We start from the raw sequence: 21,950 nt of genomic DNA, 5'->3' as shown, positions 1-21,950 counted from the left end.
TTGAACAAAATGGCTTTGATGACTTTCAATTTGAAAAAACTAAATAAATAATGCAACAGTGCAAATGGAAAGATAGGAGGATGAAAGACATTTACTGTATGTAGTGAAAACCATAAAACCACAAAAAGATGAACTTATAGTGAAAAGCATCTATACTTAATGTATCATGCAGCTTGAAGTCAGCCAGTTTGTACAAATATAGCAATTTGATGGAAAACGATTTGAGTAGCGTGGCATGTCTTTAAGCTATAGACTCAATCATAATAGTACTATAAGAAATGTCATTAAACAAGACATTCTAAAATACATTCAGGTGATATTTTTTTAAATACATCAGTTAAACATATACTAACCTCATTGTATTCATGCTTCCCTCTGAAGAATCATCTTCATCATAATCATCACTGTCCTTCAGGTCTCCATTGCACTGGACAGCACTGTTGTTCTGGGGGCTGATGGGAGTCTGGCTGAAGTCCATGGCATTATGACTGCTGACTACATCCTTCATCCTACTGGTCAGAACGTCTTCTGTAACCTCAACTCTCTGCTGTGAGGATGACGAAGGGCTCTCAAACCTGTCAAACAAAAAAAGAATGTTTTTTATATATATATATGTAAATAATTATTAATTCTAAAGTTAGTTGGGCAATTCTGTTGGGGAGCGAATCAGCATAGAAAATAAAAATAAACTTGTTATTGTTTGGTTTTCTTGACACAAAATTGCTCCGGTTTCTAATGCAATATTGGTTTCTTGAGATAACAGGAATGAGCATTGCGTTGAATCATGCTTAGGGGGGAACTCCATTCTCTTCCGAATGCTAACACTAATATGAATACTAATACTGAAGTTTGGTAAGCCACCCCCTCGAACGGGAATCTCAAGAAGGGTCTGTGTTGAGGGGGTATTTGGATATGAATGTAAGGATCTTTAAAATCCACTGATATGAACTAGTCCTCTGGGCAAAACTACACACAGATCTGTTTCAAAGTCAGCATCCTGAATGGATCTCAGGGGCCTGAGCCCACCATCTTTCTTTGGGACGAGGAAATAACTGCTGTTAAAGCCTTCCTCACTGTTCTCTGGCGGGACCGTTTCGACGGCTTCTTTCACCAGAAAACACTGCACGTCGGAACAGCGAACGTGAGCATCGTTGTCCTGAAACGAATTGTCTGTAGAACCCAACTTGATGTGCCCAGGATGGCTTTCCAGCTGGGTGGGAAGGGGAGGACATTTTTCAGATGACAGGTTGCTACACAGAGGCAGGGAACTGACCATCGCAATGTATCGAAGAGGAGAAGTGCTCTTTATAGCCAGTGGGTCCGCTATCCCAGTGGTAGTTGGTGCTTGGGCACATGCAAAGTGAGTGGGATGGGCTCGGTGTTGACACAATGAACAAAGCCTCCAGCACCCAGAGCTGAATGGGGGATTGGAAGGCAAATGTGAGAATTCTTCGAGGGAAGTCCGGCCTCGGCGGGACTTAGCCTTCTCCTCTTCTCTCCTGACAGATCAATACGGCTTCTGCGGCTCAGGTCCCAATGTCCCTTTGGGGCAAGGGCACTGGGGCTTTGTAGGCTGAGGGTGCTGTCCAAGCTCAGGTTCGGGCTTGGACTGAGGCTGAGCAGGCAACATAGCAGACTTCACAGGCTGAGTTGACAGAGCCTTGTGGTGACTTGAAACAGCCGCTGAGCTGGAGCGCTTAGTCGAGAAGTGGTGCATGGCTTGCGACGACTTAAGCGTTCCACGAAACCATCAACAGTGGGTCCAAACAGCCTGGTCACGGAGACTGGGGAGTCGAGGAAGGCAGTCCTGTCTGCATTCTTGATCTCGGTCAGGTTTAACCAGAGGTGGCGCTCAAGCATCACCAAACCGGCCATTGACCTACTGATCGCCTGGGCTGTGGTCTTTGTGGCGCACAGGGCCAGGTCAGTTGCGCTGCGCAGCTCCCTGAAAGTCACTGGATCTGGGCCGGACTCATCCATGGCTTGGAGGAGTTTGGCCTGGAAAACCTGGAGGGCCGCCATAGTGTGAAGCGTGGAGCCTGCCTGTCCCGCTGCAGAGTAGGCCCTACCCGCTAGGGCTGAGGTGGTTCTGCAGGGCTTGGATGGATGAACAGCCTTGGCAGATTTTCCAGCTGTGGCCGGGCAGAGGTGTGTAGCGACGCCTCTTCAAGAGGAGGGATCTTCTTGTAGCCCCTTTGCTCTGCACCATCAACAGATGTGAGGGCTGCGGAGGCAGAAGAGTGGATGCGGGCCGAGTAGGGGGCGCACCACGACTTGAGTTCGGCATGAACTTCTGGAAAGAATGGTGCGGGTCTCTGACGGGGGGCTCTTTGGTGGTGCCTTAGCGCGAGGCGTTCATCCAGGTGGCTGTAGGCGGGCTCTTCTGGGGCCGACCACTCCAAGCCGAGCTCTTCAACGGCCTTTGTGAAAATGTGGATGAGCTCACTATCCACACTGGGCCATACACCACCAGATTTTTTGGGCGGAAGGGAGTCGGGGCACTCCACAGAGCAATCTGCATCAGAGGCCGCCAGTGACATGGCAGCAGATCTTCAGATCCTCTAAAGGTGACCATACAGCTCGCTCCAGAAAAGGGGGCGCTGATCCTCTTGGGAGAAGAGCACTGGGGAATCATCTCGCTGCGGGGAAGGCAAGGCATGCGGGCCATGTGCCGGCATGAGCTTGCTCGAGCCCGTCTGCTCAGCTTTTTGACTCTGCCGTTTCTTCCTCCGAGGCTCCTGGGAGGAGAGAAATGGGAGAGTGCGAGGGGCAGGATCGCCTTCACTGAAGAAAGCGATCCGCGAGCGTAGCAAGGTGAGACTCATGCTCTCGCAATGAGAGCAGGCCGTCTCTGTGAGTGCTGCCTCAGCGTGAGCATGGCCCAGGCAAGCGACGCAGTCACTGTGCTCGTCTGACTCATGCAGGGGGGCCCTGCACGTGGCGTGTCATTTTAAAGCCAACATTGACAAAATTTGCTTAATTAGAAGGAGAAATTAGCTCTGGATTTTCGCCAGATGGCCACAGGGGAGAAGCACTGAGCGGGAGAGCGTCTTTCCTCTGCTGGGGCTCTTCTTCCGCGAGTAGCAGGCTTCTTCGCTCTTCGTAGTCCAGCGAGGAGATGATCTTCGTGCTGAAGGAGAAAGATTCTGATGAAATGGCATTCAGCGATGACTTATATAGGCAGTTTGCTGCACAAACGTTAGCAAATCCAGCTTCACTATTCGGAAGAAGAATTTCCCTCCTAAGTGTGATACAAAGCAACGTAGGAGACCGTTTCGAAAGGAAAATATATTTCTATTTCTTTCTATTGTGAAATGTGACCAATATTTCATAATGAAAAATAACTAACTATGAAAAAATTCATAATGTACCTAATAATAGGTTTGATTTTCTTGACAAAATGTATATTTCTATTCGTTTCTATTGTGAACTGATCTGAACAATAGTAATAAACCTGTCATCTGTCAAGTGCTGGAGTGTGTTTGCGTTCTCGTCTCCCTGGAAAACTTTCTTCAGCAGGTCCAAGTGCTGAGGATTATTGACACCAAACCCAGAGGCCAAGATCTCAGCATGGACATTATACTCATTAATGTAGGTCTTCAGACCAGGAACACGTGTCATGCGCACCTGCACGAGGAAAACAAATGCCGAAAAGAGCGTTAGAATGTCTTCAGACTGGACCAGCAAAACCTTGTAAGGCCTGTGATGCAAACATCTTAAACGCCTACCATAGGATTAACCCAGACAGTATTTCCCACACTCATCACAACCCTGGCCTGATGCAGCTTCCCTTTGATCTTCAGACTGATGGCTCTGGTCACCTGAAATAAACATTTTGCTTTTCTAAAACAGCCGTTTATGTACAAACTGAAGAAATGTTTTCTTTCAGTAGGACTATTGAGACCTTGGGGTTCCAGTCCACCTCCCCGTCGACGGGCTGCGCTTTGCACAGGATGATCTCCACAGCCTGGCCTGGCAAATCCTGAAACTGAGGAGGAAGTTGGAGTAGCTGGTGTGATTTCACTTCCTGTGTGCGGCCTTCATCTATGAAGCAGGCAGTGACGCTGCTGAATAGCTGCTCTCCTTTTTCCGGCACTTCAATCACACACACCCTAGAACCGATATACAATCAAACAATTATTTCCCATGAACTTGTATTTTCAACTGACATGTAATTCATTCATTTACATACATAACCGTTTGGTAAACTTTCAATGTTTTTGAAAGAAGTGTGTTTTGCTCACCAAGGCTGCATTTTATTTAATACATTAAAAACAGTAATAATGTGAAATATTTTTAAAGTAACTGTTTACTATTTTAATGTTTTAAAATGTAATTTCATCCTGTGATACAACGCATTACTCCAGTCTTCAGTGTCACATGATCCTTCAGAAATCATTCTAATATGCTCATTTGCTGCTCAAGAAACACTTATCAATGTTGAAAACAGTTGTGCTGCTTAATATTTTTGTGGAAATCTGACAATCTTTTCGTCATTCTTTGCTTAATATAAAATGTTCAAAAGAACAGCACTTATTAGAAATAGAAATCTTTTGTAACATCATCTTTCTGATCACTTTTGTTTAATTTAGTGCATAATTGCTGAATACAAGTGTTCTTTTCCTTAAAAAAAAAATGAAATAAAAATGTTTTCCAAACATTTGAAAGGTACTACTGCATGTAAAACATAAATAACAGGTTTCCATAATGATGTGTACGTAAAGTGTCCCACTAGAGGGCATCTGAGAGATTACCGGTTATAGATATTCTCCTCTTGAACGGCATATAATTCTCCCTTCAGCACTTCCACAGCACAGCGTCTCTCAATAGCGTAGTGTGCGTTCATTTGAACAGCGAGAGTCTCATAACCATCGTCTTTCTGGCTCACGATGCGGCCAGAGTACACATTCGCTGACTTTATGCACAGCGGCAAAACCTTTTGAAAATCGAAAGAAACATTTACAGTCAACTGCTAGTAGAAGGCAAACGGTGACAATCAATATATAAGGTCCAGAATTAATATTTAGTGCTATTAAAATAAAAAATATGACAAGATCTCAAAACACGCAAGAACAAATTCTGAAAAGCTATTCTGTGGCATAAAATAGTAATTAAAAAGTAACCTTTTATTTTTTTCCCTTTACTTTTTAAACCCCTTACCTGTATTTTTGTCAAATGAAGTGCTCAATAGGAGAGGATTGAGCATGTGTAGAAGACGAAACTGCATCACTCATTCATTCACACATGCAGAACATTCCCACTTAATGGTGACCTCATATTTAAATAACCATTTTTGTGGTTAAAAAGCAAGTTGTACAAAATTTGTACAAAAGCCAAAATTTGCCTAATTCCTTGAAATTCCACATTTTACAACAGATTCCTTTTTAATGACTGAATTCCAGATGCTTTCCACATCTTGTAAAATATATGGTTTTTGGCTTTATGATTTCTAAGTTCTTTTAACTAACCATGACAGTCCCAGAGTCAGGGTGCTTTGGATGATCCAGGGATTTGTTGATCATGTGTCTATCCGGACAAACTGTGCTGTCTCTGTTGAGAGTGAGAATACATTTTCAAATGATGTTATTACTTCTTTACAAATAACTACTTGCATTTAACACTATTAACACCTGGCGGAAGCACTACAATGAAGCAGAGACCTGCAGAAGCCGAAGCTCTTGAGCGAGGAGCAGAGGGGTCTGTCTGTCTTCTGCTCCTCTTTGGCCTGCTGGACACCCAGAGCAAACTGTAGCAGCTCAGGGGGCAGAAGAGCGCCGCTTCTCCTCAGGTACCGCAGGACGCCACACACGTGACGGGCGTTCAGCTCCGACAGCAGCAACACCGACTGAGCTGCAGGAGAGGAGCTCTCGGCATGATCCTGTGCAGGACGTTACGAAGCAAAGCTTACGTCACACTCTCTTATATAGAACACATAGAAATATTCAGAAAAATGCACAGAACAAGATCAACCAAAGCAAGTACCATGTCTGGAAGGTTTCTGAAATTCTCTGACAGGCAGAACAGACGGCTGCCAAAGAGCTTGGGGGAGCTGGGGAACCCATAATGCACCACGCATGTGGCGTCCCGGATCCCGAGAGCCTTAAGGCAGTCGTTGGTGGTAACTGAAGGAGGAATGAGAGTAACACTGAATGCTCCCTAATATTAGCACATAGTCCCGTTTGGTTGTTTGGGTAGCCAGTTCCTCACCTTCTAGGAATGTCTTTTGTAGTTTTTTTTTAACCATTACCTTATATGTGACCCTGGACCATAAAACCAGTCTTAAGTAGCACAGGTATATTTGTAGCAATAGCCAAAAATACATTGTATGGGTCAAAATTTTTCTTTTACGCCAAAAATCATTAGGGTATTAAGTAAAGATCATGTTCCATAAAGATATTTTGTAAATTACCTACTGTAAATATATCAAAACTTAATTTTTGATTAGTAATATGCATTGCTAAGAACTTCATTTGGACAACTTTAAAGGCGATTTTCTCAATATTTAGATTTTTTTGCACCCTCAGATTCCAGATTTTCAAAGAGTTGTATCTCGGCCATATATTGTCCTATACTGACAAACCATACATCAATGGAAAGCTTATTTATTCAGCTTTCAGATGATGTATAACTCTCAATTTCAAAATATTGACCCTTATGACTGGTTTTGTGGTCATATATAGTAATTATCGCGACAGGCCTACAGGCACCAACGTATTAAAGGGGTCATAGGATGCCCATTTTCCACAAGTTGATATGATTCTTTGGGGTCTTAATGAAAAGTCTGTAACATAGTTTGGCTAAAAAATGTTTCAATGGTAGTGTAAAAAAACCATTTTCTCTTTTCAGATCAAGCTGTTTTTGTAGCATTTTCCTTTAAATGTTAATGAGCTCTGCTGACCCCGCCCCTCTCTTCCGAGCTGCTCTCAGAGAGACTGTTTACTTTAGCCGCATTCATTGTGAAACTTGCATCATGAATCATGAATGATTCGCACGAACATAGACGCATTTATGTAGATCGGGGGCGCATTCCCTTCAGAAACAGTGTAATCCACTGCGAGTTCAGCGGCTCAGATGTCGGGAGTAAATGACGACTGCTATGTTCATTATTACATCCAACAACAGAACACCTCAATCGCTTAAGAGCCATTCTTGTCTACATCTGCTCCGGCGGTGAAACAATGGCGGACTGATGACAGTCACTCAGGGCGGAGCTAAGGTAAGACACCAGTCCAGTCTGTGCTGAAACGCTACTGTCAATCAAACTATCGTGGGAGGGGCCTGTCTGTGTGACGTCACACAGACAGGCATCTGAGATCGGCTCGATTTGAGAAAGGGGTAAAGATCTAATCAGATTGTTTTTAAAAAACACTGGGTGGATTTTGATCATTTTAGGGTGGCTGTGTACACACACTGCCAACACACATTTCAGTTCAAACAACTTGTAAAAGTGCATGTAGCATTATATGACCCCTTTAAGAATCTACACAGAAAGTTCTCTAAGGATTATGTTTAAGTATCTTTATAACCTAAACAAACCTTCCCAGAATTTGCAAACTGATTTTTTTAAACAACCTATTAAAAACATATTCTGAATGTTCTCTAATGATTATTTTTAGGTTTTATTTTTAAAACCATGAACTAACCTTTCCAGAACAATACATGGAGTTTTTTTTGTGTTAATTAATTATTTGTAATAAGTTACTTCAAAAACGTACATATAAAATAGGTTATTTTGTGTTAAAGGGGTCATATGATGCGATTTCAAGTTTTCCTTTCTCTTTGGAGTGTTACAAGCTTGTGTGTGCGTGCGCGCACGCGAGCGTGTGTGTGAGAGAGAGAGAGACAGGGTAACATCACAGTGGAGTCAGCGGTCTTAACCGTGGCTTGTGTACTGCAAACACATGCCAGCTTCTTCACTGTGTCTGTCACGCGACTCTGTTCCCCTTTCTTGTTCTGTCTTTACATTTATTTTGAAAGCTGAAGCTCGCGATTATGGAAAGGGGCGTTACTTACACCAAATAATGATCTTTAAAAAAGCATCATATGACCCCTTTAATGATAAATGGGCTACCTGTTTATTTTTTTCTTTTTAATAATTAAATCCTTTTTTTTTTTGTTATGAGATTCATGGCTTATGTTTACCAAACAACAAATAAAGAATAAAGCTTATAAACCCTGGAGCACAAAACTAGTCATAAGGGTAAATTTTTCAAAATTGAGATTTATACATCATAAGAAAGCTGAATAAATGAGCTTTCCATTGATGTATGGTTTGTTATGGGACAATATTTGGTCGATATACAACTATTTGAACATCTGGAATCTGAGGGTGCAAAAAAATCGAAATATTGAGAAAATCATCTTTAAAGTTGTCCAAATGAAGTTCTTAGCAATGCATATTACTAATCAAAAATTAAGTTTTAATATATTTACAGTAAGAAATTTACAAAATATCTTCATGGAACATGATCTTTACTTAATATCCTAATGATTTTTGGCATAAAAGAAAAATCAATAATTTTGACCCATACAATGTATTTTTGGCTATTGCTACAAATATACCCCAGTGACTTCAGACTGCTTTTGTGCTCCAGGGTCACATATAGAAGATAAAGAATAACAGAGGTTAAGTTAACAAGAGGAACGTTCTCCAAACCTAAAACTTTTTTTTGGCTAACCAACAAAATGTCTGCTCTGGGCACTAAAATTATTACCTGGAAAGAAACAAATAACTTAAAAACAGACAAACCTTAAAACATTTAGTTTGACAGCTGACATTACGAATACTTACCCAGAATAACTTGCGTTCCATGGCCAATGTCTTTTCTCCACTGATCAATGACAAAATCAAACTGATCTGTCACATCTTCATGAGCTTTCAGTGTGAACACAGCAGTGTTGACCACAGCCTGAATGACAGATGTACATTACAGTAAAATCCATCAGAAGCAGAGGCCAATCAGCATTAAGACATTAGTGGTTCAAAATACTGCCATAATCTTAACTAGCAAACATTTTAACTGCCAGTAGAAAATGGACAACCTCTCGTGAAATCATTCTGTAATGTTAAGCATGACAGAGAACTTTAGATCTTCATCACCACAGAGGGATGATTAAATTCTTAAATCTGATTGGTGGATCACTACTCATCCTTCACTGTGATTGGTGGAATTCCGTACCTTATACACATGCTCGGTCTCCTCAGCGGAGTTGGTAATGATGAGGGTTTTCTGGGGTTTGGGCGGGTGGAAGTCCAGCGATCCGAGCAGAACGGAGATCTTATCGCAGTCCAGACACAGCTGAACCCTCTGAATGTGAAACACAGACTGGATGTCAGAGCTCAATAGAGGGCGGTAGAGAAATAATGGAGAGTTTATGAAGACTGACCTGATGTACCCTGCCGTACAGAGCTGCCTCCTCCATCACGGTTATGATGATGGAGGGGTAAATCATGTGCTCTCTGACCAGAGCCTCTATCCCAGCGCTCCAGCTGCTGCCCACCGCAATGATCTGCCTGGGGCACGAGGACCTCTCCTCTCCAGAGACCACCTTCTGGAAGTGCTTCAGGATAACTGACATCTTCACAGAGAGGTAAAGTGCAAAAACACTGGTCAAAACTAATTTGAGTATGCATCAACTTCTAAAAATGTGCTCTTGTGTCACCTGCTCAGGAGCTTGTGAATAAAGGACGTCTGCCTCATCCAGCACCAGGTGACACAGTCTCAGGAACAGGAAGCACTGAGCATCCAGCAGCCTCATCATTGTAAACGGTGTTGTCACCAGCAACTGACCTTTATTAACATCACAGAGACAGACACAGCAAGCTTTGGTTTTGGTCCAGATTCTAATGAAGCTCTCCACAATCGACATCTCTTCTACTTCAGATAAAAACGTACAGTTCCTCTGGATCTTGAACTTTTTGGGCTCTTCCTGGTCCACACCCAGCAGCACACTGGTGGGATGGAGGTTGTAAGTTGCTTTACTGTCCTCCAGGAGCTCCAGCACCATCTGAACTTTCTCCCAGCCCGGACATAGGATCACTGCTATGGGCTGCAGACAGAGAGACACTCAAGATGTAGCAGCAAAACTGGGATTAGATCATTAAAAGTAAGGTTGAGGTGGAGCTGCACCATATCAGAGACGATCTATGAACTTGTGCATATACAGTACGCTTTTTCAAACTTATTTTCTTCCCAAACTATATTAAGAAAAAATTAAAACCCTCATTTTGGCATCATTCAATGTTATTTGTTTGGATCACCCAAGACTGATGGTGGAGCCCATTAAGCCCACAGGTGGAGCTGTGGCTCACCGAGCCCAAATATGAAGCTGCACCAAAGGGACCAGTAATCCCAGAATTTTCTACTCTTGTGCATATGTATGGCCTTTTCCAAATATTGTAGACCAAAAAAAAGTGGTTTGAGTGACTAAATAAGATGCATTGGCCACTTTTAACGTGCATTTAGTGAAGTGTTAACTTGTACTTAGATCACCCAAGATTGATGGTAGAGGGAGCTGCACCATATGGCCCACTAAGCTCAAAGGTGGAGCACCATCGGCAGATCGAGCCCAGAATGAAGCTGCACCACAGGGCCCACCAGAACCAAACATGGAGCTGCACCATGGGGCCCACTGAGCTCAGCAGTGGAGCTGTACCATATGAGAGATGTTCTATGAAGTCTTCTGCATATATAAACATACTATACCATCACTTTCTTCAAGGCATATAGAAAAAAATTTCATTCTTATTTTGGCATCAATGTTGTCTACAAATGTGATGCAAATGCACTGTGTATTTAGTGCAGTGTCCACTTGTGATTGGATCACCCAAGACTGACTGTAATATCAGGTTGCCACGGTGACTATTTGACGTGCAACTGTATTCTTCTTTTATCTATAACAGAGCAGTGAATCTCACCCCGGTGCGAGCAGCGAGACTGGAGACGACAGAAACCGTCTGTAACAGCATCAGCAGAGGAGGAATGTAGGACAGAGGATACAGTACGCTTTTTCAAACTTATTTTCTTCCCAAACTATATTAAGAAAAAATTAAAACCCTCATTTTGGCATCATTCAATGTTATTTGTTATTTGTTTGGATCACTCAAGACTGATGGTGGAGCCCATTAAGCCCACAGGTGGAGCTGTGGCTCACCGAGCCCAAATATGAAGCTGCACCAAAGGGACCAGTAATCCCAGAATTTTCTACTCTTGTGCATATGTATGGGCTTTTCCAAATATTGTAGACCAAAAAAAAAGTGGTTTGAGTGACTAAATAAGATGCATTGGCCACTTTTAACGTGCATTTAGTGAAGTGTTAACTTGTACTTAGATCACCCAAGATTGTTGGTAGAGGGAGCTGCACCATATGGCCCACTAAGCTCAAAGGTGGAGCACCATCGGCAGATCGAGCCCAGAATGAAGCTGCACCACAGGGCCCACCAGAACCAAATATGGAGCTGCACCATGGGGCCCACTGAGCTCAGCAGTGGAGCTGTACCATATGAGAGATGTTCTATGAAGTCTTCTGCATATATAAACATACTATACCATCACTTTCTTCAAGGCATATAGAAAAAAATTTCATTCTTATTTTGGCATCAATGTTGTCTACAAATGTGATGCAAATGCACTGTGTATTTAGTGCAGTGTCCACTTGTGATTGGATCACCCAAGACTGACTGTAATATCAGGTTGCCACGGTGACTATTTGACGTGCAACTGTATTCTTCTTTTATCTATAACAGAGCAGTGAATCTCACCCCGGTGCGAGCAGCGAGACTGGAGACGACAGAAACCGTCTGTAACAGCATCAGCAGAGGAGGAATGTAGGACAGAGGACTGTCACCGCAGTGTGACACCAGTACCGTATCAAAACCGCGTGCCACAGCGGGCCAGCAGTAACTCTCTGCTACATTCAGTCCATTATACTTCCTCCACAACAGGAACTAAAACATAAAAACATTACCTAGTGAACTCAAACAGGTAAATTATCTTATATTAAAATCATTACAGTTGTGCAGTTACAGTAATATTGGCACCCTTGGTAAATATGAGCAAAGGTGGCTGTGAAAATAAATCTGCATTGTTAAACACAAAAATTCTAACCTTTCATTGAAGCAAAACAATTGAAAGTGGGGAGAAAACCTCATGATGAAATAAATGTTTTTCTCCAATGCATGTTGGCCACAATAATTGGCACCCAATAAATTCTTATGAGTAAAATATCTCTATATAGTATATTCCCATTCATATTTAAAAAAAATTGGCACATCAGTGAGACTAGGAGAATGAAATTGTTTAGCCATGACTTCCAATTCCACAGGATTATAAATATGAGGAACACAAAGGAACCCAAATTCCCTTAATCATCCATCACAATGAGTAAAACCAAAGAATATAGTTCTGTCATGACAACTCTCGGAGGGATTGGCATGGTAATGTACATGACATAGCAGATCTTTACAGGTGGAGCTGGGGAAGGTGGAGGGTTTCTGAAGCAAGCTGCAACTGCTACGGCTATCACTAATCATATATTTGAATGTTGAGCACCGAGCTCATTGGCTACCGATACAGGAGAGAACCAATAAGCTGTGCCATGTGATAATGATGTCATTATGTCAGATTGAGTTAGACCTATAGGACTGCGCCATCTAGAGTTTTATGCCAGAACTCTGTATTTCTGATGTGCAGAACAAGATTGTTGAGCTTCACAAAATAGAAAGTGGCTGTAAGAAAAGAGCTATCAAGCATTGAAAATCCCCATTTCCACCATCAGGGCAATAATTAAGAGGTTCCAATCAACTAAAGATGTTACAAGGATCACAGCTGGAGAACTGTAGAGATTAGTTGAGTCTTGGGGTCAGAAAGCCTAAAAAATATAGCAAACAGCACCTACATCACCACATGTTGTTTGGGAGGGTTTCAAGAAAAATTCTCCTCGCTCATCCAAAAACAAACTCCAGCATACTCAGCTGTCAGACACGACTGGAACTTCAAATGGCACCGGCTTCTACGGTCAGATGAAACAAACAAAAACAAAAAAACCTTTTTAAAAAAGCTTTTTGGCAGCAAACCCATCAGATGGGTTTAGTACAAACAGGGATAAAAAGTACCCCATGACCACGTGGTTAAATATACTGCTAGATCTAATGTTGTGGGCCTGTTTTTTCTACCGAAGGTCCTGGACATTTTGTTCAGATGCATGGCATCATGGATTCTATCAAATACCAACAGATACAAAATCTAAACCTGACTGCCTCTGTTAGAAATCTTATAACGGACTGTGGTTGGATCTTCCATCAGGACAATAATCTAAAACAAACATCAAAATCAACACAAAAGTGTGTCACTGAGCACAAAATGAAGCTTTTTCCATGGCTGTCCCAGTCCTCTGACCTGAACCCTATGGAAAATGAGTGGTGAACTGAAGAGAAGGAGCTGTGAATCTGAAGGATCTGGAGAGTTACTGTATGAAGCAATGGTCTCTGATCTCTCATCAGGTGTTCTCCAAACTCTTCAGGCATTATAGGAGAAAACTCAGAGCTGTTCTCTTGGGAAAAGGATGTTGCAATAATTGGGTGCCAATAATTGTGGCCAACATGAACTAGAGAAAGCATTTATTTCACGATGAAATCCCCCCAACCCCCAACCTTCATTTGCTTTGCTTCAATTACAGGTTAGAATTTAGTGAATTTTTTTAATGAAAGATCAAAAGGATAAACAATGCAGATTTATTTTCATTGCCACCTTTGCTCATATTTACCAAAGGGCGCCAATATTAGTGAAGGGCACTGTATACCTCACATTCTACCATTTTTGTACACTCACAGTAGGAAGTTAATTAAGTCGGACTCACTTCCCATAACACTCTGCAGTAGAAATGGGTCAAATCATGCAAAATGCTAAATAATGCAGTGAATGTTCTAATATGAACATTATTAAGGGATGCTAATTGACCTTTCTGAATTTCTCACTGATGGGTGCACGTGTCAGGTTACTGCAGGGTTCAACACGAAGGGCGGCGTGCACTAAAACTCCTGAGTGACCCGGGTCACAGCGTACAACCTGTGAAACCAAACAAGAGAGATTAAATACCAGAATACACATAAGATCTAAGAAATGATCAAATACAGAAAACAAACAACGAGGCTCTTACTTTGGCATCAAGAGACTCTTGGGCTGGATTGAGTGGATCAGGGTTCAGAAACTGCATAAGTCTGTCCACAGTTACATAAAAAAAAAAAAAGAAAAGGTGAAAAAGATTAAGTAAATTAGAATAAATGAATATGACTGACAGATGTTTTAGCCCCAGGGGGCAATTGAAGTTTAGAGGTAATGTAAAACCTACCTAGAAGAGGTCAGTTGATCTTCAAGACTGGGCTCTTGTGAGGGAGCTGCCACTTTCTGCTCTTCTGAGGAGTCGCTCGCACTTTGAAGACACACAAACAAAAGCAAAACCATATTTTCACATGAAATAGGTGGGTTGCAGAATGACTAATTGGTCTCAAGTAGGCCCTGTATCATCATGCTGGCTTCAGATTCACTTGACGCCAATCAGACACGCTCATGTTCGAAAAAACTCTCTGGTCCTACCATGATGAACTTGCAGCTGGTGTTGAAGCGATGCGGTTATTGTCCGTTTGATCAGAACTGTGCTGCTGCTCTTCAAAAGACTGAAAAGATTTCAATTCACTTCATTTCACAGTAACTCATTTTCTATTCGTTATTCACTCATGTACCAACTACTTCAATTTCAGAAGATAAAAAAATAAACATAATTAGTTACAAAACTACATTTTAACAGACATCAGTACTTACTTGAGGAATCTGCTTTGAATGTGAAAGTGTGTTAAACTTCATGTATCTGTGAAAAAAAAAGTACTTTATTCCTTAACATTGCATTATTATTTACTGAACTACATTGTTGGCAAGTATATTTCAGTTTGTATTGACACCTGACTTATTATATTCGAGTTATGAGCTATTAAGTCAGGAGGGACGAGGTTCAGGTGGAAATCTTACTGAGGCTTGTGAATGTTAGTCTGAGCACTGCGTTCATCTGTGAAGATGTCAGTGGCCTCGGCTCTGATACGCCATCCTCTGCCAATCTGAATCAAACCACAGAACTAAGTTTAACTGGCAGACACACGCACACCGCCATACCACTGTAAACGCACACTTACAGTATCCGTTCCAGCATTGCGGGCCAGTTTAGAGACTCGAGGGTTAACCTGAGATAGCATGTCTGCTTCCTCTGACAACTGTGGTTTCTGCCTCTCCAGATGAGAAACGTCTTCCGTTTCTGAATGAGAAACAAAGTAAATTTAATTAGTTAAACAAAACAAAAAAAAGTTACGTTAACGTAAGCAATTTATGTTTTCATCTGCCATAATAATGTAATATCTCTGAATATCATCGCATTGCTCAGCAAATACTAATATGTGATATAGTTGGCGTATTTTGTAATTCAATTACAATTTACGTACAGCGAATAGGACTAGACCAACTATATAATTTTACATATATAAAATACACAAATATTAAAGAAAACAGTCAGACAAGACGATGGCGGAAGATTTAGTTTAGAAACGAAATGCAAAAGCGCCAATTTTTTTGGCAATATTTTGGATTTTGAAAAGCCGGTTGTCTTTTCCCGTTTATCCAAGGTGATTTTGGAAGTTTTTTAAAACATTAATATCTAATTTATTTTGTTCTAGAGTGTTTGCAGATTTTTACTTCATTTGAAATTTGTGTAATTTATTTTATTTTATTTGACATCAAGGTGTATATGCCTTGCCTCCAAGCTTTCTTATTCGTTTTGCTAATAAACGTTCTATGTTTCTTATTTATTTGGTTCCACAGTGTTTGCTGATTTTCAGTTTTGTATACCTATTTAAACTTTGTGTAAGGTATTTGTTATTTTATATTAGGCATAGCCTATAGCATGGTGTATTTTTATTAGTTTGGTTACTAAAAGTTCTACGATTAATATACAGGCTAAGTGAGTTTGACGCATTTAGTTGTTGCTTGAATTGAATTCAAGCAATTGATGCCAAATTGCCAATTATTTGAAAGTGAAAGTAAAATGCGCACGGCACTTTTACAAGCTATTTAAAAGCAAGGGAAAGAGGGAAAACTAAGTTCCTCACTGACACAACCCTAACACACAGACACATTGAAATGATATTAACCCCTACAATAATTGATGTTCACATTATTTTGTCCAACCCTTGTATATCTTCATTCATTCATTAGCATGACCTGTCCGAGGATCATCTTTCTGCTCTTTTCTGGTGAGAATGGAGAATGGTGGAGGTTTGACAGGACAGCATCCTTTCATTTCTAAGAGCTGGTGAGGGCTGGAGTAGATGTCCCATGCCAGGCTGATAGGAGCACGATCTCCATTCCTGTTCCCTTCCAGCGCACTGGACTCCTCTTTCAGGAAACAGGCAAACTTCTTCGCCACGAGCTCATGGTTCACACACAGCTACACAAAGACAGTGATTTTCCACATAACATTTAACCTAAAACACCTGCAGTCAATCTCACTTGTTCAAAATCCTGTTCGGGACAACTTTGTGTTTTGAGGATGGAAAAAAAATGTAATGTGAACATATTTTACCTTCGTATTATTAATAGTCAAGTAGAGCTCAATGGCAGAGCAGCCTGCTTGCGTTTCACACAGAACGGCTTCAACCAGAGTTGACACTAAAAACAAGCAGAGCCTCAAAAATCACTAAACACTCACAGGAAACATGAGCTGGAATAACTAAAGCCCATTTTTACCTTGTAATAGATTGTGCAGGTATTTTGTGGCAGAGCTGTCCCATGTTGAAGATGGACTGAGATAGAGAAACATACAAACAGCGGCTCAGAATGCATGCAGTGATGCCAAAAGCTTTCTTCAGGAGAAATGACTTACACAAGCTCTGCTGTGTTTTCTGAGACGGGCACCTGAAGCGTCATCGGACGAATTCCTGCCAGTTTAAAGCGCCTCACTCTGAAAGGAAGCTGCAGGAACTTCTCGAGAGGAGTTCGCACACTGAGAGGAAATTCATTTATGGATTAATGAAGAGTACAGATCGAAGCTCTCGATAAACCTAAGTACTAATGTAATGTTGACACTAGGGCTGTCAAAATGGCTGAAAAACTAAATTCGAATTTTGTACTTAAATATTATCAAAATTCAAATTTTATTCAAATTTAAAATGCATAATTTCAGTTATAGGGGGAAGAATAGCTTTTGGCTTCTCTTCTGAAGCCACAAGAGGGCTCATCGAGCAAAATAGTACTAATGCACGTTTATTCAAAGCATAAGCTAACATGACTATATCTGTGAAAATAAAGTGCATAATGTTTAAAAACCAATTATAATTAAGTTGCTTAAACAACTATAAACAAAACAGCATCATGTGTGTATGCATAGTTTAATACAAAGGACCGAAAGCATTATTACATATTTCATTTAAAAACATGAGATGCAGTGGGATGGGGGAAAAAAACTGCCATAAAGTCTCGATATATGTTTTAGGGGGAAGAATAGCTTTTGGCTTCTCTTCTGAAGCCACAAGAGGGCTCATTGAGCAAAATAGTACTAATGCACGTTTATTCAAAGCATAAGCTAACATGACTATATCTGTGAAAAAAAAGTGCATAATGTTTAAAAACCAATTATAATTAATTAAGTTGCTTAAACAACTATAAACAAAACAGCATCATGTGTGTATGCATAGTTTAATACAAAGGACCGAAAGCATTATTACATATTTCATTTAAAAACATGAGATGCAGTGGGATGGGGGAAAAAAACTGCCATAAAGTCTCGATATATGTTTTTTTAAAGTTAAACTAATTGAGCATTAATTTTACATGGCTTTCTAAACATGCAGCTCTTTTGTGCGAGACGCGAGTGCAAAGGTGATAGATGTCCCTCTAGAAAATGCGTGAAATATGCGTTCTGTGTGAACGGCTTGGTTTCAGTTTTGACGTAAACAAGATCTTCTCCGCATTGATGTTCTCTTTTCCAGCGATATTTTTAATGAACAACGCAGCAGCGCCGCATCTAGTGGCTTCAACTTCAACAGGCTAACAAAAACATTATAATGCAACAACACTTGCATCGTCATCGCATCTCGTGCGCCACTGATAAGGCTGCGTCCTTAACGCACACCTAAAATTAGATTTTTTTCGAATGTGGATTTTTATTTTAAATTCGACGAATATTCGAAATTCTAATTTTTTTTTGACAGCCCTAGTGGACATCCTGTGGAGGAAGTTCTGTGTCAGCTGTGCTTTATCAGAACTACAAAACGTCTCGTACTCCTCTGCTCCGACGATGATTCGATCTCCGTGATCTACTAACAAGCACCAAGCCTGCATGTCCACCTCTGTGTGAACGGCTTGGTTTCAGTTTTGACGTAAACAAGATCTTCTCCGCATTGATGTTCTCTTTTCCAGCGATATTTTTAATGAACAACGCAGCAGCGCCGCATCTAGTGGCTTCAACTTCAACAGGCTAACAAAAACATTATAATGCAACAACACTTGCATCGTCATCGCATCTCGTGCGCCACTGATAAGGCTGCGTCCTTAACGCACACCTAAAATTAGATTTTTTTCGAATGTGGATTTTTATTTTAAATTCGACGAATATTCGAAATTCTAAATTTTTTTTGACAGCCCTAGTGGACATCCTGTGGAGGAAGTTCTGTGTCAGCTGTGCTTTATCAGAACTACAAAACGTCTCGTACTCCTCTGCTCCGACGATGATTCGATCTCCGTGATCTACTAACAAGCACCAAGCCTGCATGTCCACCGTCCCCTGAAAGACAGACTCAACCACAGCTCGACACCAGCTCTTCAGAGCCAGACTGAACACCACACACACCTGAGAGAGGAGACAGGAAAACTTACAGCACCAATCACCTGAAAGCATTATTCAAACCTATAAAATCAAGTATACTCTCTCAAAACACTAAATTTTTTTCTCCCCATTTTAAATGAACATCAACATTTTAGTGGGATATTTATATAAATGCAAATTTTAGGTGACATAAATGGTTATCTTTTTAAAGTTTTACTTGGTTTTAATCAACTGTTTTCCTTCACTGCTTCATTTTAAGTCAATATGTTCATTTAAGAAGACAGCGTGAAAAGACTAGCATGTCACACCACGGGACAAATCAATCTCTTACAAGTATTGCAGCTTCCAAGCATGTCAACTACCCAAATATTACACACAAAAAGTTATTATTTTTAATATATATCCATGTTCTGATATCATGCTCTGACCCTTTAAGACTTGCACTCTATTTGGATTCGAAAACGGTAAAACTCAACTGTTTAACTCTAGGGGAGTTGGAAAATTAGCCTAATTTCAAAAATAGTGGAGTGTTCCTTTAAGCTAACTGAGACTTGTCATAGCACTTGCGTATCATTGCTCTTTTGTTGATTTTGATTGCTTCTATTGTCCTCATTTGTTAGTCGCTTTGGATAAAGGCGTCTGCTAAATGACTAAATGTAAATTAGGGTTGTGCCGATTTTAGTCTTACGCTGGAGCTGGTTCACTTTCTGGCAATGAAACTATGTAAATAAATAATTAAATTAGCACGATAATATTGTGTATCGGCGATCTCACAGGCTGACGATAGGTCGATATGAAAATTGAGCATATCGCTCAACACTAATGTAAATGTAATGATATGACATACCAGCCCTTCCTTCAGTTCAGCAGGCCTTAGTTTCTGTACGTCCAGGTCGACCTCGTGGTAGAAGAGGTTCATTTTCACTCTCAGGCTCTCATATTCCTCTGGACTGTCCGGCTGAATGCCTGATCCTTTCAGAACTCGAGCCCACAGGCATCCCGGATCTTCAATCTGACACAAGACAGAGCGTGTTAGTTACATTTTATGAAGTGGTCACTGGAGTAGACTGAATATTTATTAAATATTTGCTATAAAAGCTCTTCTGTCAGCTTGTTGTGTTTTAATTAGCATATGCTGTATACACACACACACAAAAGATACAAAGGAAGATAGCTTTCAATATGTCTATGAAGGCATATAGAAATTTAAAAAAAAATTGATAAAAAAAAGAAAAACCGAATCACTTTAAAATCAAACTAAACAAAATAATAAATAACAGTATTTTAACAATGCTAAAATAATGCTGTTTGCTTCATATACGATAGAAACTGCTGTCATGTAGTGCTTTACCTTCATTATTTGTATTTCTAACATTTCTTCAATTTCCACAGCAAAGCCTGCAAACGAGTGAATAAGAATAAGATAAAATGCATTAAAAATTTTAATTACAAGACATCAACATGACGGCAAATGTACAGTCAGTGTACAGTGCTGTGAAACAGTATGTGTGCATCTCATGAAAAGTGTAGGGTTTTATTAAAGGGGTCATATGATGCGATTTCAAGTTTTCCTTTCTCTTTGGAGTGTTACAAGCTGTTCGTGAATAGATAAGATCCCTGAAGATGCAAGTATTATTTGTTGCCATATATGACACCGGATCACCATCAGAAGGCCCAGAAGCTCTCGCAGCTGGTTTGCGGTCAAGACCATTTGCTGAATCACGCAAACTAGGAGTATTTAAGAAACCTGTTGGGAAACAAGTCAACAGTTAAAGTGAAATCACACTCCCACACACACACATGTTGCTATTTAAAAATGTCCACCGCCTCCGTTACTACTAATAACACGATGAACTAGCAACACTGACAGACGAGTCGTTCCTGAGAGGCTAACGGAGCGACAAGGAGGCAGTATGATTGTTTTTATACAACAGTTGGATTAACTTACATTTTAGACACAATATTGGCAATTACTTTGTTTTCCGCCGCCGCAACGCCGAGCTGCACTTAAACCCGTTCCTGAAACTCTTCAATGATTCGTTGTTTTTGAACAAAACGGTTGAATGACTGATTCAATGACTCGTTCGGCCGTTTGAACGAATCGGTTGAATGAACGATTGACTGTCGCAAGACCTACCGGAGTAAAAACTATGGAACGATATTCCGGACAATTTTCAAATAGATTAGCAAATTGTATTTTCAATTGTGTTTTCAATGTGTGGACGCATAAATTGTGACATAATTCAAATGCAATTGCAAATCCTGCGTTACCGTTTGCATTTTCGCTTTCGGGAACGCACAGTGACTGCCACATTTCTAATGAAAAAGCAAAGTCCATTTGCAACTGTATTTCCCATGTCTTAGGAGTTACGAGCCTGTCATATTTAAATAGCAATATTAATTACCACGTCTGCTTTTTCACTCTTGCTGCGTTGCGCATGTAACCTGCCAAAACTCAAATGGAATCGCAATTAATATTGCTATTTAAATATGACAGCCTCGTAACTCCCAAGACATGGGAAATACAGTTGCAAATGGACTTTGCTTTTTCATTTGAAATTTGGCAGTCACTGTGCGTTCGCGAAAGCGAAAATGCAAACGCTAATGCAGGATTTGCAATTGCATTTGGATTATGTCACAATTTATGCGTCCACATATTGAAAACGCAATTGAAAATAAGATGACTGTTTTTAATATTTAATAGTTTTTATCCATATATAACTGCTGGAGTACCAAAACAACACAACAGCACATTCGCAGTAACGTTAGTTAACGGAAGAGTTTATGAGTTTAAGCTAATCCTTTTGCACATTTGGTGTTTACAGGCAACTAAAAACATTATTTTTGCCTGCTAGCACTTCTTAAAGACATGGAAGTCATTAAATGCGTTAGTTAATGACGTTAATAGCGTTCGTGGGGTGTCAAATACATGATCATTTAAGCATAAAATACGAAAAAGATTCTTACCCCTTTTTTAAATTTTATTATTATTATTTTTAGCTTTTTGACGAGTTACAGACCAACATTAAAGGTGCATACCGCCACCTACTATATTGGAGTGTGTAAGATCATGGCTTCTGATCTCA

General features: G+C 40.5%; 1 protein-coding gene across 1 annotated transcript in view; it reads right to left on the bottom strand.

Annotated features, from left to right (window-relative positions):
- Nucleotides 1-20,269, bottom strand: part of LOC107559140 (putative ATP-dependent RNA helicase TDRD12) — a 21,769-nt gene extending 1,500 nt beyond the window's left edge. The window contains exons 1-29 of the mRNA XM_016242875.1: nt 20,216-20,269; nt 19,712-19,876; nt 18,752-18,888; nt 16,924-17,043; nt 16,788-16,843; nt 16,624-16,709; nt 16,263-16,488; nt 15,185-15,303; nt 15,024-15,109; nt 14,820-14,865; nt 14,595-14,674; nt 14,350-14,430; nt 14,158-14,218; nt 13,959-14,066; nt 11,828-11,947; nt 10,919-10,984; nt 9,897-10,050; nt 9,664-9,791; nt 9,388-9,579; nt 9,180-9,308; nt 8,792-8,909; nt 5,983-6,122; nt 5,661-5,878; nt 5,469-5,550; nt 4,755-4,936; nt 3,905-4,112; nt 3,729-3,821; nt 3,455-3,627; nt 354-575 (exon numbers count right to left, since the gene is read on the bottom strand). Coding sequence (XP_016098361.1) covers nt 354-575; nt 3,455-3,627; nt 3,729-3,821; nt 3,905-4,112; nt 4,755-4,936; nt 5,469-5,550; nt 5,661-5,878; nt 5,983-6,122; nt 8,792-8,909; nt 9,180-9,308; nt 9,388-9,579; nt 9,664-9,791; nt 9,897-10,050; nt 10,919-10,984; nt 11,828-11,947; nt 13,959-14,066; nt 14,158-14,218; nt 14,350-14,430; nt 14,595-14,674; nt 14,820-14,865; nt 15,024-15,109; nt 15,185-15,303; nt 16,263-16,488; nt 16,624-16,709; nt 16,788-16,843; nt 16,924-17,043; nt 18,752-18,888; nt 19,712-19,876; nt 20,216-20,239 — 3,620 coding nt within the window. The 5' untranslated portion in view covers nt 20,240-20,269. The remainder of the gene's footprint in view (nt 1-353; nt 576-3,454; nt 3,628-3,728; nt 3,822-3,904; nt 4,113-4,754; nt 4,937-5,468; nt 5,551-5,660; nt 5,879-5,982; nt 6,123-8,791; nt 8,910-9,179; nt 9,309-9,387; nt 9,580-9,663; nt 9,792-9,896; nt 10,051-10,918; nt 10,985-11,827; nt 11,948-13,958; nt 14,067-14,157; nt 14,219-14,349; nt 14,431-14,594; nt 14,675-14,819; nt 14,866-15,023; nt 15,110-15,184; nt 15,304-16,262; nt 16,489-16,623; nt 16,710-16,787; nt 16,844-16,923; nt 17,044-18,751; nt 18,889-19,711; nt 19,877-20,215) is intronic.
- Between the last annotated feature and the right edge of the window lie 1,681 nt (nt 20,270-21,950).

Source organism: Sinocyclocheilus grahami, unplaced genomic scaffold (genome assembly GCF_001515645.1).
Source record: "Sinocyclocheilus grahami isolate Dianchi unplaced genomic scaffold, SAMN03320097.WGS_v1.1 scaffold675.1, whole genome shotgun sequence".
Taxonomy (NCBI): Eukaryota; Metazoa; Chordata; class Actinopteri; order Cypriniformes; family Cyprinidae; genus Sinocyclocheilus; species Sinocyclocheilus grahami.
Note: the sequence above shows the minus strand (reverse complement) of the source record. Positions and strands in the feature narration are given on the sequence as shown.